General features: G+C 49.4%; 1 protein-coding gene across 1 annotated transcript; it reads right to left on the bottom strand.

Annotated features, from left to right (window-relative positions):
• Positions 1-5,676: 5,676 nt before the first annotated feature.
• On the bottom strand, positions 5,677-13,086 carry CPA1 (carboxypeptidase A1). The gene is made up of 10 exons (XM_004382677.1): positions 13,022-13,086; positions 12,466-12,547; positions 11,815-12,048; positions 11,499-11,600; positions 10,142-10,243; positions 9,837-9,947; positions 9,040-9,130; positions 8,370-8,569; positions 7,943-8,027; positions 5,677-5,864 (listed from the first exon to the last, which is right to left on the bottom strand). The coding sequence occupies exons 1-10, from the start codon at positions 13,084-13,086 to the stop codon at positions 5,677-5,679; spliced, it is 1,260 nt and encodes a 419-aa protein (XP_004382734.1).
• Positions 13,087-14,425: the final 1,339 nt, after the last annotated feature.

Here is a 14,425-nt window from a genome sequence, read left to right as displayed (position 1 = left end):
GGAGGAAACAGGCAAACCTCTGTGCCTCGGTCCCTGTTAGTGGAGCCCAAATCCCATCACAGTCTTCTAGAAATGTAGCTGAACACCATTACTGTGGTTAAGCAGAAGACTTTTAATTTTCTCCTTTTAGTTTGGCAATAAACATTTGGCAGTCTCAGTCCCTGGGGCTGTTAGATGATGCTTACGGTTTGAGTTGCCAAATTATTGCAGATCCTGAGAGCTTTGGGAGAATTCATTACCCTTTGACAGTTTTTCGGATATGACGGGTGCTCTGTGCTTTTTCCAGAGCTCCTTCTTGATCTGGCCCATTTGAGTGTTATGGTTGGTCATGTCAGTTTCCGCTAAGTAGCATCTAGGTCACGATGTGTTCACAGAGTGCTGTTTCTGTAGTCCTTGGAGCAAGAGGCCCTGTGCGGCTTCCAATCCACCTGGGCCCACTTGCCCTTGTAAAACAATTGCCGTGATGACGAACAGCCCTGTACTGAATCAGGTACCAGTGAGGTCATATCTGGATTGGATTCAGTGACATTTCCATTTTAACTTCAGGCCAACGCCAAAAAGCTAGACACACGTATCTGAATGTTAATTCGAGAGACCACCCGAAGGACTCTCACGGACCACCAGTGGGCCACAGGTCACATTGAGAACCGTATAGAATGGTCTAAGGAAAAAATAAAAGGAGTTCTTTTAAAAATAAAGATTTTTCTAAAGGCCCCAGAGAGTGAGCAGTAGCACAGTCAGTTCCCGAGATGGCTATGAAGTAAATGGGAGCAGAAAGGACTCTTGGAGTTTTCATCTAAACTACAGCAGAGTGCTCACAGAGTGGCCCCCCAAATGGGGACGTGAGTAACCCCTCTTCTTTGTAGTAACAGTGCTGCTTCCAGCTCTCTGTGGCGTGTTAGTTTTTCTGAAGGTAAAACAAACTGCATTCTTCGGGAGGAGGTGGTGAAATATGATGCCAGGATAGAAGACATGAGTTTAGACACATAAAAAAGAAACTGGGCAAAAATTAAGGTGGCCATTTAGATGTCTGACATTGATAGTAAGTTGATATTAAGGAACTTTACACGTGGGTTAGCTGGTGTGTTTGAAATAGCTTTATTGTTTTTTCTGATTATCAAAGTGATATAGGCTTACTGTAAGAAATTTCAGGGAAGTATAAAGAGAAAAACTACTACTAGCCAAGGTAACCCCAATTATTATTTGGGGGTATATCCTTCCAGGCAGTGTGTTTTAAACAAAAACAAAATTCATACTCAACATACTGTTTTATAGCCAGGTTGTTTTTTTTTTTAAACAGCTGTATTGAGGTATAAGTCATGTACCATAAAGTTCACCCATTGTAAGCATACAATTCAGTGACTTTTAGTAAATTCACGGAGTTGTGCAACCATCACCACAATCCAATTTTAGAACATTTCCATCCTGCAGCCAGCTTCTTTCACTTACTTAGTATATTGTGAACATTTTTCCATGTCAACACAGACCTTAATAGCTTCATGATATTCCATTGTGTGAATATGTCATAATTTATTTTAACCACTTCTATACTGATACTTAGGTATTTTTACTATTACGAATAGTCTTACACATATGTATTTTTGAATTTGTCCAAATACTTCCATAAAATAAATTCTTGCAAGTGGATTTTCTGCAGCAAAGAAGCAATACATTTAAAATGTTGATTTATATTGCCAAATCACCCCCCGGAAAGGCGGTGCAAATTTCTGCTGCCACCAGCAGTATATGACAGTGCTTATTTCTTCACACCCTCGATAACACCGAGTCATCCGTCTTTTTATTCTTTGCCAGTCTAATGGGAGAGAAAGGATATGTTTGTTTTTCTTTCATGTACAAGAAATCACTCGGAGGAGAAGTTTTCATACATTTGCTGGCTTTTTGTTTTTCTTCTTTTGGAAGTTGCCTCTTTTTCTTTTGAAATGTTAGGTGCCGTCAAACCGGTTCTGATTCAGCGACCCTGTGTACAACAGAACGAAACACTGCCTGGTCCTGTGCCATCCTCATGATCATTGATACACTTGAGCCCATTGTTGCAGCCACTATGTCAATCATCTCACTGAGGGTCTTCCTCTTTTTCGCTGACCCTCTACCAAGCATGATACCCTCCTCCAGGGACTGATCCCTCCTGATAACATGTCCAAAATATATGAGTTGAAGTCTTGCCATCCTCACTTCTAAGAAGCATTCTGACTGTACTTCTTCCAAGACAGACTTGTTCTTTCTTTTGGCATTCCATGGTATATTCAACACTCTTCGCCAACACCATAATTCAAAGGCATCAGTTCCTCTTGGGTCTTCCTTATTCATTGCCCAGCTTTCGCGTGCATATGAGGCGATTGAAAACACCATGGCTTGGGTCAGTCACACCTTAGTCCTTAAAGTGATATCTTTGCTTTTTAACACTTTAAAGAGGTCTTTTTTGCAGGAGATTCGCCCAATGCGATGCGTCTTTTGATTTCCTGACTGCTGCTTCCATGGGTGTTGATTGTGGATCCAAGTAAAATGACATCGTTGACAACTTCAGTCTTTTCTCCGTTTATCATGATGTTGCTTATTGGTCCAGTTGTGAGGATTTTTGTTTTCTTTATGTTGAGGTGGAATCCATACTGAAGGCAGTTTGAAATATTAGTCCTTTTTAAAACCCTCTTTCTGTATGAGAGCTCTTTTCCCCTCAAGGTTACTAATACTTTTTCATATATGTTGCAGTATTGTCCAAAATTATTGTTTGTCTTTTAGCCTTACGTTTGTATTTATAAATTAAAAGATTTTTACCCGTAAATATGTAAAAATATATAGCTGCAAACAAAATGTAAAGCCATTCCCACACTTGAAAATATCAAAATAATAAAAGTTATAACAACTCCCATGTCTCCATTTAACAAGCATTTAATAGATGCCTACACCATGCCAAGCGGAAACCCTGGTGGCGTAGTGGTTAAGAGCTACAGCTGCTAACCAAAAGATCGGCAGTTTGAATCCACCAAACGCTCCTTGGAAATCCTATGGGGCAGTTCTACTCTGTCCTATAGGCTCGCTATGAGTCAGAATCAACCTAATGGCAGCAGGTTTGGGTTTTTTTTTTTCCCTTTTGTGCCAAGCACTTGGCCAAGAAGTGGGGATTAATTGAACAAAACAACATAATCCTCACCTTCATAGAATGTGCATTCTGGTGCTTCATGCCTTGTCTTCAGCTTTCTTAAGACTCTTACTTGCTCAGAGCCTTATTTTCTAAATTTCATTTCTAGGAATTCAAAATAACTTGCAAGGGTATTTCCAGCAAGCCTACAGTATACACATTATAAACTTTATGAATTCATTAGGAAAAGTAGAGAGCATTCATTCAACAAATATTTATTGGACCTGTATACGTCCGGAAGCCCTGGTGGTGCAAATAGTTAAGCTCTTGGCTGCTAACCAAAAGGTTGGCAGTTTGAACCACCCAATACCTCCGTGGAAGAAAGACCTGGTGATCTGCTTCCGTAAAGATTACGGCCAAGAAAACCCTATGGGGCAATTCTGCCCATGTTACATGGGGTCGCTATGAGTTGGAATTGACAGCACCCAACAACAACAACATATGTCAAGTACAGTTGATGGTTTTAGAGATTGAATGTCCAGCAATGTGGTCCCTGCTATTAGGGAGCACAGTTTGTTTTCAGTTAAGCACTTCTACTGCCGAGGTCTAGGTAATCCAATTTTGTAAAATGATATATTGTCTTCCTAAATATTTTTCTCTTATCGGTCTTTATTAAACAGAAGACGGAATGATCAGCTCCCTACTTGCCCCAACTGAGCAGTTAAAATGGATTTATTCTGTCTTCCCTTGTTACACAGATTTTGTGTTTCAAGTTTTTCAAAAAATAACTAGCAGGGAGTGTTTTAAAATCTTTAGAACATCCTTCTGTATTTAGAGATTAAAACACCATTTTACCTTATCTCATAAATTTATGTATCTATAAGAGACTAAATGGGCAGCTTCTGTCCGGAGGTGAGATGGGAAGGCAGAGAGGGTTAGGAGCCGGCTGAATGGACATAGGGAATTGTGTGGAAAGGAGGAGTGTGCTGTCGCAGAATGGGGAGAGCGATTAAAGTCACGTAACAGTGTATGTATACAATTTTGTATGGGGAAAAAAACCTTACATATCTAGTTATGTGCATGATTAGCCTCATTCTTTTTCTTTAAATGTTTTGTAGCAAAAACAATATTGAAATAAAACTCCAAGATGAAATTTCCCCAGGGCTCCTTAAAAAAATGAAGCATTTTGACCCGAAGGCCATTTTATGTGGTAAAGAAGACTCTTGAGTCGGTGGAGCTGGAAACAAGGAGAAGCCTGGCCTGGCTGGTACAGGGAGAGGTGGCCATCCTCACCCCCAGCATGCCTGTTTGGGCAACTACCAATCCACCCCACCCACTTCCCCAGTGACTGCTTCGGAAGTACCTCTGCCCCACAGGCACGGCTTAGGAGATTTGGAACAAAAGATAGAATAATAATGCTTTGCAAAAAGTTGGGATTCCCTCTGTACTGTGGTGCTAGCCACCAAGTGTTATATCACCAAACCAAAGGAGGGAAGCCAGATTCTAGGAGCTGTGGAGGGTGTTGATGATGTAGTAACTGTTCAATGAGAAACTATTTTGTTGTGTAAGCCTTCATCTTAAGTGAGAATAACAGCACAATTCGAAGAGCGTAGTCAATGTCACTGAACTGTGCATGTAGAAATTTTTGAAATGGTGTCTCTTTGGTTTGGCTATGTGTAATGTCATAAAACAACATGTATACTTCTGTTTCATGAGAAACTATTTGTTCTGTAAGCCTTCACCTGAAGTACAATAAAATAAATAAAAAATAAAACATTTAATACACTTAAAAAAAAAAAAAAAAGCCTTACATGTGAGAAATTCTGGGAATGGGAAGGAGTGGTAGTGGTGGTAGGTGGAAACAGGAGAGGCAGCAGAGACAGCGTACAGAAGATGCAGGAAGGGATGTGACAAATGGAAAGTCAACTATTTCCACCCCTAAAGGCAAAGTTTTCATGATCTACTACAATTAATAGTGTCCTGGGGTTGGTGTTTGTTCTTGATCTTCAGCAAATGACTTAATTAAACCCATTTGTTTTCTTCCAGTTTTGTTCTGGAGTGAGAGACCATATTTTGTTTTATAGAAGTTTGCTTTACTTGGTTGAAACATCTCTTTGGGACAGCAGTGGCCACCAGGCTTATATTTCATACTCTAGGTTATTGCTTTTGTAGGTGAATGAATACAACTAGCTAGACTATTGTGCGAGCTGAATTCCTTGCCACCATGGGGTGCCCGCCACCTGGTTAGCAGCTCTCGCTGCTACTTGCTATTAAGGTATGAACAAACCACCCAACTGAGGAGATGTGCTTGGGGTGGTCTAATTAAAACAGATGCTACTTGGATACAACTTCACAGGAGCTTGAAATGCAGGGAAATTTAGGGGTCATCTCATCCAACCGTCCACACATTTCCAGTGAGGCTGCAGGAACTCAATCACTTCTGCCCCACCTTGAAAAGGCAGACACATCACGTGTGTCCCACACGCAAACCTAAGATTCTGTTCCATGAGCTATCAGAATTTATTTGGTTTCCTAGGTGGGGCTGGAAAGGAGAAAGAGGAGGGTGCTGATGGGCCAGCTCAGTATGGGTGGCTCCGGGTATAATCCATGATGACCCGAAGTGCCAGCCAGGTCTCCTGGGCAGTGGGGATGATCTCTGAGGCTGGCAGCAGGAAGCCATAGCGCCCGGTGTCCCGGAGCTCAAAGGTGAAGGAGTACTTGATGCCCTGGTTGTAGGTCCAGTCAATAGTGTTTCCACTGGCTTGGTCTGGGGCAAGGATGAGAACAGGCAGGAGCAAGAGTCAACTGCTTTGGAAACATTTACATGAGCCAGTTAATGCTCAAAAGCATGGAGCTAGTGTCTACTAGGTGTCTGCTGTTGACCTCCCAAGAAACTCCGGAAGGATCTAAGCCCAAGAGGTCCAAAGAGGCTGACCAGCAATAGTCTCCTATTCATTATGGGATGCAAGAAAATTTCTGCCTCCATCCAACAGCCACTTTAGTTAAGCCTCTAAAACAAACCAGGTTTGTTCTTCTGTGGCTTGGGTCTTCAGGGCAAAGTACAAAGGGCCAGAGTTAAAGCAAAAGCCCCTTCAACAGCCAAAAGGTGGAAGCAACCCAAGTGCCCATCAACAGATAAATGGATACACAAAATGTGGTCTACCCATACAATGGAGTATTACTCAGCCATAAAGAGAAAGGAAGTCCTGACAAATGCTACAACATGGATGAATCTTGAAAACATGCTAAGTGACAGAAGGAAGACACAAAAGGACAGATATTGTATGATCTCACTTATATGAAATATCTAGAAAGGCAAATGCAGAGAGACAGAAAGTGGCCAGGAGCTGGGGGAAGAGAGAGTAGAAAATTATTTGTTTTTTTTTTTTTTTTTTAAAAAAAAGGCTCTTTTTCTTTAGACAGAAGCTTCTCAGATTTGCAGTTGAATTGGGCAGGTGAGAGGGAGGGTGGATATGAGCCAGGGTTTAACTTGAAACATGGTATGAAGCAAAACCTTTGGACTCAGTGTAGAAAGCCATTTCCGAAGAAGGCCTGGGGTCCAGAAGCAAGGCCATCATCAGGTAAGATGGCACCCCACCCCCACCACACTGAGGCACTGGGGTCAGGAGGTATGTGAGGGGTGTGTGCAGCCGGCCGCCATCCCTGAAACCCCGCTTCTACCTTCCAGTCCTCTCGCCTCCTGTCAGCTGACACACTTGTTCCCATCCCTTGGGGCCTATAGGCTATGCCCCCAAGCCCCTGTCTCCTACCACAACCCCCGCCCTCACTCACTGCAGCCCCACTGTACTCCTTGCTGTTCCTGCAGCATACCAGCCGCTCACACAGTAGGGCCTTTGCTCTAGCTGGTGCTCTGCCTGGGGGGACCTTCCCACCCTCATTCCCTGCAACATGTACCCAGACTTCACCTCCCAGAGACGCCTCCCCTGCAGCCTGCCCGCTCCACCCAACCCCTGTGTTCCTGATCGCTCACCCAGCTCTAGTTCTTTTCTCCTAGCACTTAAATCACCTAACATATCCTTTACTTCCTTATAGTGACCATCTGCCTCCGTGGCTAGAACGTAGGTTTCATGATCTTTGCTATTTCATGCACAGCTATGTCCCAAGCATGCAAAACGGGGCCTGAGGCAGAAGAGGCAGTCAATAGACAGTTGCTAACTCCACTTTCACGTAGTACCCCTCCCAGGGCATTGCATTTCTAAGTAACCTGGGAAATGATAGGGTATGTTCTTTAATTATGGCGACTGGGTGGTGCAAGTGGTTAAGTGCTGGACTACTAGCCAAAAGATTGGCGGTTCAAACGCACCCAGAGATCACCTTGGAAAACAGGCCTGGGGATCTGCTTCCAAAAGGTCACAGCCTTGAAAGCCCTATAAAGCACAGTTCTACTCTACACACACAGAATCACCACGAGTCGTGATTGACTTGAGGCAATTAACGACATGCTCTAATTGAAGGGCGTTAGAGGAGGAGTTTTTTTTTTTTTTTTAGTGGAATTTCCTTGTGATATACAAGTCCCAGCAGAACTATCCACTCCATCCATGCATGAAGCTAGACCTACCCCCAAAACAAGGGAGAAGAATTTGCAGAGGAACTCATGTATTTGTCTGAAAGAAAGTGCCAAGGAAGGCCGAGCCCACGTCAGGAAGAGGCACTGCTCAGCCCTCCAAACCACCGAGCCACTGCCAGGGTGCCATTTTCCTCGCCCACACTCACAGATCTGGGCACCCTTGGCCACGTCCTCCCAGGAGGGACACTCCCCTTGGACAGGAAAAGCCAGCTGAGGTTCCTCCCTGGGCCACCAGGAAAGACCACACAGCCACTTACAAATTGTATCGATGATGCTGCCATACTTGTACTGGGTCCCATACAGAGAAGTCAGGGCAGTCACCGCAGACTTGGCCAGCTGATCCTGGAGAAAATGCCAGGCAAGGCCGCTTGTCATGACCAGGTATACTGGGGGCTGGTCACTGGCAGAGTGACCCAGAGCAGGCAGCCCGCAGACAACAGGCCCCAGAAGGGAGCTCAGGGCCTTCTAGCCCTGCATGTGTCTGGCCAGCACTTCTCTGCTCCAAGGGCAACACTGCAAGTTCAAAGTTTAGCCCAGCCCCTTGCTCTTCAGTGTAACAGTGGTAACTCAACCACTTTGTGCCTCACTTTCCCAAGCCATCAGGGGCCCATGGAAGGAGGAGGTCCTCTGTACTCCGTAGGTGCTTGTACCGTAGGTGCCAGCGAGGGGCGGGGCAGCACCTACCAGCTCGCTCTGGTCTTTAGCTGGCTCTGTCGTGTAGCCGTAGGGATAGAGGAGGAGCTGGGAGTAGCTATGGATGGAAATGAAGGCCTTGATGTTCCCGTGGGCCTTCACGAAGTCCACGATGGACTTGACCTCCACTTCAGAATTGGCGTACTTGCCACGGTAGGTCTCTGAGCAGGGGCTGCTGCTGGCTCCAGCCACTGTGGGAGGGGGAGGGGCTGTCAGCATTCCCCACACCCCATGGCAGCTTCCACGCTTCCCGTTCCTGGTGTGGAATTGGGGTGGGTGTGATTCGGGAGGGCTGTGATTAAGGAAGGCCAGAGGCCTCCTGTAACCTGGGGCCTGCCTCCCTCCCTGCAGTGCTTGGGCAGAGTGGATGGCCATGCCCAGAGAGGTGAGGTCAGCCCCTCAACCAAGTGGTTCTTGCAACGAAGTGGCCGAGGAGGAACGAGTTGACATTAAGCTAGAAAAACCCTAGCTAGGCTTTCAGACAAGGAACAACTGCCTCTCAGAGGGCAGCCTTCTCCCTAAGAGCCCTCAGGGGCAGATCTGACGTCCCCTCACCCTCCCCTCACTGCTGGGCCAGGGAGGTGCTGGGGGTAACAGGACAGGGGTAAGAAGCCATTCTGGGTTGTCCCATATCTGCTCCCCAGATCACACAGGGCCTTACGCCCAAAGCCAGCGTCCCAGTTCCTGTTGGGATCCACCCCCACACAGAGTAAGCTGGAAGTCTTGGATCGCGTCTTGCGCCACATGCGATTCTGCAGAAGCAAAAAGGATGAGTGTCAGCTATGCATCCAGCACCGTGCTACCCTGGGGCTTGGGTCTGCAGAGCGCAGTGTGGGCTAGGAGAGGTCAGGAGGCACCTTGCAGGGGGCCACAATCAACACCAAGTGCCCAGATCTGGAGCTTGGGTGCTCACAGCATGGGATCAGAAACTACTTTCAACTGGTAGGCAGGGAGGAGGATTCATAGAGGGTGCTCTCAGTCTTAGGAGAGTAGACAGTGGGATGGCATTGGGCCAAGGGTCCACCCAGCGGAGTGAAAAGGGCATGAAGTACTCCCCTCCCCCCCCCCCCAGTTTGAATGGCAGGCTGGTATATTCACTGTCAAAATAAAAGTAGTCCCAGGAAGGCAAGGTCTAAGATCAACCAGGGATGATTTTGCCCCTCTCCCGGGGGCATCTGACAATGTCTGAAGACATTTCAGGTTGTCACTTGGGGGTGCTACTGTCATCTAGTGGGTGGAGGTCAGGATGCTGCTAAATATTCTTCAATGCACAGGATAACCCCCACAACACAGAATTATACAGCCCAGAATACCAGTGGTGGGAGGTTGAGAAACCCTGGTCAAGGGGAGGGTCTGTTTGTCCTTCCCTTGACCTCTGGGAATTGGGATTGGGGGTGGGTCGTCTGTGGGACTCAGAGGCCTACCCTAGTTTCCCCAAGAACAGGAAAAGGCCTGCACCTGGCTATGAGTGAAGGCAAAACCATCAGGGTTGGTGACGATCTCCAGGAAGATGTCTACGTTGTTAAGGAAGTCTGTGAAAGCTTCATCCTGGCCATAGTCCTGTGTGATCTGGTGGGGTCAGAGGGGCAGAGGGGCAGAGTGGGCTAGGCCAGGCATCTGCCGAGCTAGGGCAATGGACACTGCCCTGAAGCCCTCTCTCTGTGGTCACTGCTTCTGCGTGGGAAAGGAGAGGCCAGGGCTTCTATGGGCCTTGGATGCCAATGCCCCCCAGGCCAGCATCCTCCTCACCTCCCCAGACTTACCTTCTTTGCAAACCAGACCCCGCTCGCCTGGGTGACCCACTCCCGGGAATGGATGCCTGTGTCAATCCAGACGGAGGGACGGTTGCTTCCACCAGTGCTGAACTGGAGGAGAAGAGGCAAGGCAATGGTTAGCAAGGGCTTTGCTCTGATAACCAAGGGCAGCAAGGTTCTGAAACTGGGGGGGTTAAGTCATTTCCTAACAGGGATCAGCCCTGCCTTCACAGCCAGGGACTCGCCTCACCTCTCTGAAGGGAACTCAGCCTCAGGTAGGGGCCACCTGATCTCTGTGGATCTCACGCAGAGACTGCTGCTTTGTGAGACCATCACTAGGTGGGACGTGGGGCTGGGTCTGGACAGGGTGCTGCCCTCAGCCTAACTTGGGACGAATATAGCTCCACCTGACTTCCAGGCCCACCCTACCCCACTGCCCATACAGAGTTCTCTGTGAGAGGTCACTGTCAGAGATTGAATTGTGTCCCCCAAAAATATGCATTGTAAATACTAATCCCTATGCCTGTTTAGGGAGCCCTGGTGGTGCAGTGGTTAAGTGCTCAGCTTCTAACCTAAAGATCGGTGGTTCGAACCCACCAGCTGCTCCATGGGAGAAAGATGTGACAGTCTGCTTCTGTAAAAACTACACGCTTCGGAAACCCTATGGGGCAGTTCTACTCTATCCTGTAGGGTCGATGAGTCGGAATCAACTTGACGGCAACAGGTTTGAGTTTTTTTGGTATGCCTGTGTTTATGATCCCATTTGGGTTTATAATCTCATTTATAAATGGAATGGGTTTTCTTTGTTATGTTAATGAGGAAGTATTAGTGCAGGGTGTGTCTTAAGTCAATCTCTTTTGAGATATAAAAAGAGATGACTGGGCAAGCAACTGAGCCAGCAAGCAGAGATGGAGAAAGATAGATGCCAGGCCACATGAGATCTCCAAGGAACCAAGAAACAGAAGCTGAAAAGAGACAAGGACCTTCCTCAGAGCCAACAGACAGAGAAAGGCTTCCCCTAGTGCTGGCGCCCTGAATTGAGTCTTCTAACTTCCTAAACTGTGAGAAAATAAATTTCTGTTTATTAAAGCCACCCACTTGTGGTATTCTTGTTATAAGCAGCACTAGATAACTAAGACAGTCACCAACATAACATTTTATCTGGATGGCCTAGACCCCACAATGCCTTCCATAATGTGACACTTGATGGGTGTGTGCACACCTAGACCAGCATGGAAATTCAGACCTTCCAAAAAGTCTGCATGGGCAGTCCATACGGCGGTGTGTCCCTGTGATTGGGCTTACCCATGGGAGTCCACACCCCTATGTGGGTGCACAGGTGGGTGCCCACATGTCCCCAGGTTACCTTCAGCACGTAAATGGGACGACCTTCATAGGAGTTGCCGATCTGGATCTTGCTGACAAGCTGTGGGTTCTCAGCCACCAGCAAGTCTATGAAGTTGTAGATCTGAGACGGGAGAGGGGGGCAGGATGGCCTTAATGGCTTCCAGGGACGCAGACGCCTCCCCTAGCAGCTCCGTTATCCCGGCCTGCTCTGGGCCCTGAGAGGCAGAGGCGCCACGACCGGGGCCACACACGCCCAGGCCAGCCCTGCTCTTGCCCGAGTGCTGCCAGCCATAAGGAGGAGCCTGCTGCCTGGGGGCACAGCCGGGGTGCCTCACCTCCTCCAGGGTGTGGTAGGTGGCATAGTTAAAGGAGTCAGTGGAGCCGGCCCGGCCCTGGAAGGCAAACATCTCCTCCTGCTCTTTGTCCAGCAGCGACTGCACATCCTCGATCATGGCAAAGTACTCGATCCCATGGCTCTCCAGGAAGACCTTGACGGGCTGCAGGCTGGGGAACGGCACACGGACGTCGATGGGGGAGCCAGGCCGGGTCGGACCTCGCCAGAAGTCCAGCTGTAAGGAGAGGGGCACTGTCACAGGGGAGCGGGGGTGGGGGGGGGAGGACCAGCCTGGAGGGGGTGGTGCCAGAACATCCCACATAACTGAGGGTGAGGGTGGGGTGGGGGATGACAGGGCAGAGAGGGAAGGGGACACCTGGGGACGGGACAGAGTCCGGTGTGGTCAGGGAAATGGCCAGGAAGCAGAGCAGAGGGCTATGGGACAGTGAGGGAGAAGGCGGTGCCGGGCGGGGTCCTGGTGGTTTGCTCGGATGCCCCCGGGGCAGCAAGATTCTGGAACTGGGGTTTTCAATCACGTCCTAACGGGGACCGGCCCTCTGTCTCCTGCCCGGGAGGCGGGGAGAGGTCAGCCCAGGGAGAGGTGGGCCTGAAAGGGATCCTGAGTCTCGGAAGCCTTTTCCTCTCCCTCTACCTGCAGGTGTTCCAGCTCCTCCAGCTCCTTCACCTTCTGTATCTCGGCCTCATTGACCACAGAGATTCGGAGCACCTGGTGCCTGGGCAGGGCGGGTGGGGGCTGAGCATCAGGCAGCCCCTGGCGGCCACACCCTCCACAGTGGCGGAAGGGAGGCGGGCAGCCCCGAAACCGAGCTGAGTACCCAGCCCGGGTTCTTAGCAACCAGGGGCCTGGGTTCCCTCACTCCTCCTCTCCCCCTCTGGGGAACCTTTAGGACACTGCCATCCCCATGCCAGTTTAGACTCTATTTCTCTCTCCAAAGTCAGCCCAGGCCTCCTCCATCCACTGCTCCTGAAACTGCCCCCTCAGAGCATCTAATTTCTCCAGGACTCGGGACTCTGCCCTGGGAGGACCTGGTCAGCCTGCCCTCCAGGGTGGTGCTTGTCCATGCCTCGCTGGCTGTGTTCCTACACATCTGTCTGTTTTTCTGTCTATCCCTTTGTCTCCCCCAGATTCCCTGCAGGCCGAGTCCTCCCATCTCCCGTTGCGCATCCCCTCCTCTCTGCGTCCCTACCCCACGAAGTCCTCTTTGGCAAAGACCGCCACCAGCAGTACACTCAGCACCAGTAGTCCCCTCATGCTGCAGCTGGCAGAGGGTCAGGCTGAGGCTGGGAGAAGGTCCGGGGCCTTTTAAACCGTCCAGGGCTGAAGTCACCTCTGGGCCCAAGGTCTGTTGGTCCCCTTGCACCTGCAGCCTGTCCCACGGGGTGGATGTTTGAGCTCTGATAGCTTCTCATTCCCCCTGATAACGCTGCAGGGAATGGGGCAGCTGGAAGATAAGCTAGCTGGGGGGCAGCTGGGGTTTGAGGCTATCCAGCTGGGATCCTGTAACCCACAGCCCCAGGCTGGTGGCTGCAGGTGAACTATGTTGTTTGTTGACCAGGCAGCACTGTAGGGCCAGGACACGAAGCAGCCATACCAGCTGGAGCCATAGCTGAGGCCACGTGCGAGGCATCCCCTTTCTCCATGTCCCTGAGGGCCAGCCCTTCATTCCTGGGCCCTCCACCTGCATTCGGCTCCTGCCCTACGCACCACAGGTCCTGCTCTGTACACAAGCCGTGGAAAAGGCCTTCTCAGCCCCCTCCCACCTGACCACTGTGGCTGTGGGAGCCCCAAGCAACTCCTCAGGTCTCCCTCCACCCCCATGGCCCGAGGCCAGTTGTTTATGCTGTAGATCTCCTCCGGGATCAGGGTTGTCCTTGACAGGAATTGTAACCAGATTTCATCTGCATGGGAAGTGTGGTGGTGGGAACCAGACCCAGACCCCTGTTGGGAATGCACAGTATAGAGGAGAAACCGGAACTCCCAGAAGGGAATTCGCTCTGGCTCTGGCTGCTGATCTCATCGCAAAGGTATCTAACAGGAATCCACAGGGCCCCAGGCTTCCCGGCACCATGGGGCCTGCACTGTGTCAGGGCCTTGGGCTCAGGCAACCACGACAGGCCAGGCAGCGCTTTCTGGTTTTTATCTGCTCTCTCTGCCTCCCTACCCTGCCCGCTAACTATCTGGTCAGCCCTCCTAGCAGGGCAGAGACACCCTGTGATATTTACCCACAACTGTCTCCTGAGTCTAACTACTGTACAAGCTGCCACAGATCCTCAGCAAATGCTGAACCTCCGTGAAGGCTCCTCCCCTCCACTCAGGTGGCTGTGCCTGCCCTCCAGGCCCAGGATCTAGCTCACTTCCTCCAGCGGCTCTCGACCTCATCTCTCTGCCCCTTCTCTGCTCATGGAAGTCCCTTTGCGCATTTGTTCAACCATCGCTCATTTATTCAGGCCAGGAACTTTGCTCCACACAGGAATGATGCTCAAGACAGACTCATCTCCGATGATGGGAGCTCACAGTCTCCCGGGAAAGACAGAAGTAACCAGCTAACTCGTACTCATCCAGGTCGTATGAGATGCTGTCATCCAGACAG

This window comes from Trichechus manatus, unplaced genomic scaffold, assembly GCF_000243295.1.
Source record: "Trichechus manatus latirostris isolate Lorelei unplaced genomic scaffold, TriManLat1.0 scaffold00097, whole genome shotgun sequence".
Lineage (NCBI taxonomy): Eukaryota > Metazoa > Chordata > Mammalia > Sirenia > Trichechidae > Trichechus > Trichechus manatus.
The sequence above is the reverse complement of the archived record's forward strand: the minus strand, read 5'-3'. Positions and strand labels throughout refer to the sequence as shown.

What these genes read in the sequence shown, in the direction of transcription:
- CPA1 (XM_004382677.1), bottom strand. Translation starts at nt 13,086, where the DNA reads ATGAGGGGACTACTGGTGCTGAGTGTACTGCTGGTGGCGGTCTTTGCC. An exon ending in GCCAAAGAGGACTTCGTGGG is followed by an intron (nt 12,548 to 13,021) that starts GTAGGGACGCAG and finishes CGCCCTGCCCAG; the next exon opens with GCACCAGGTGCTCCGAATCT. An exon ending in GTCCCATTTACGTGCTGAAG is followed by an intron (nt 10,244 to 11,498) that starts GTAACCTGGGGA and finishes CTTCTCCTCCAG; the next exon opens with TTCAGCACTGGTGGAAGCAA.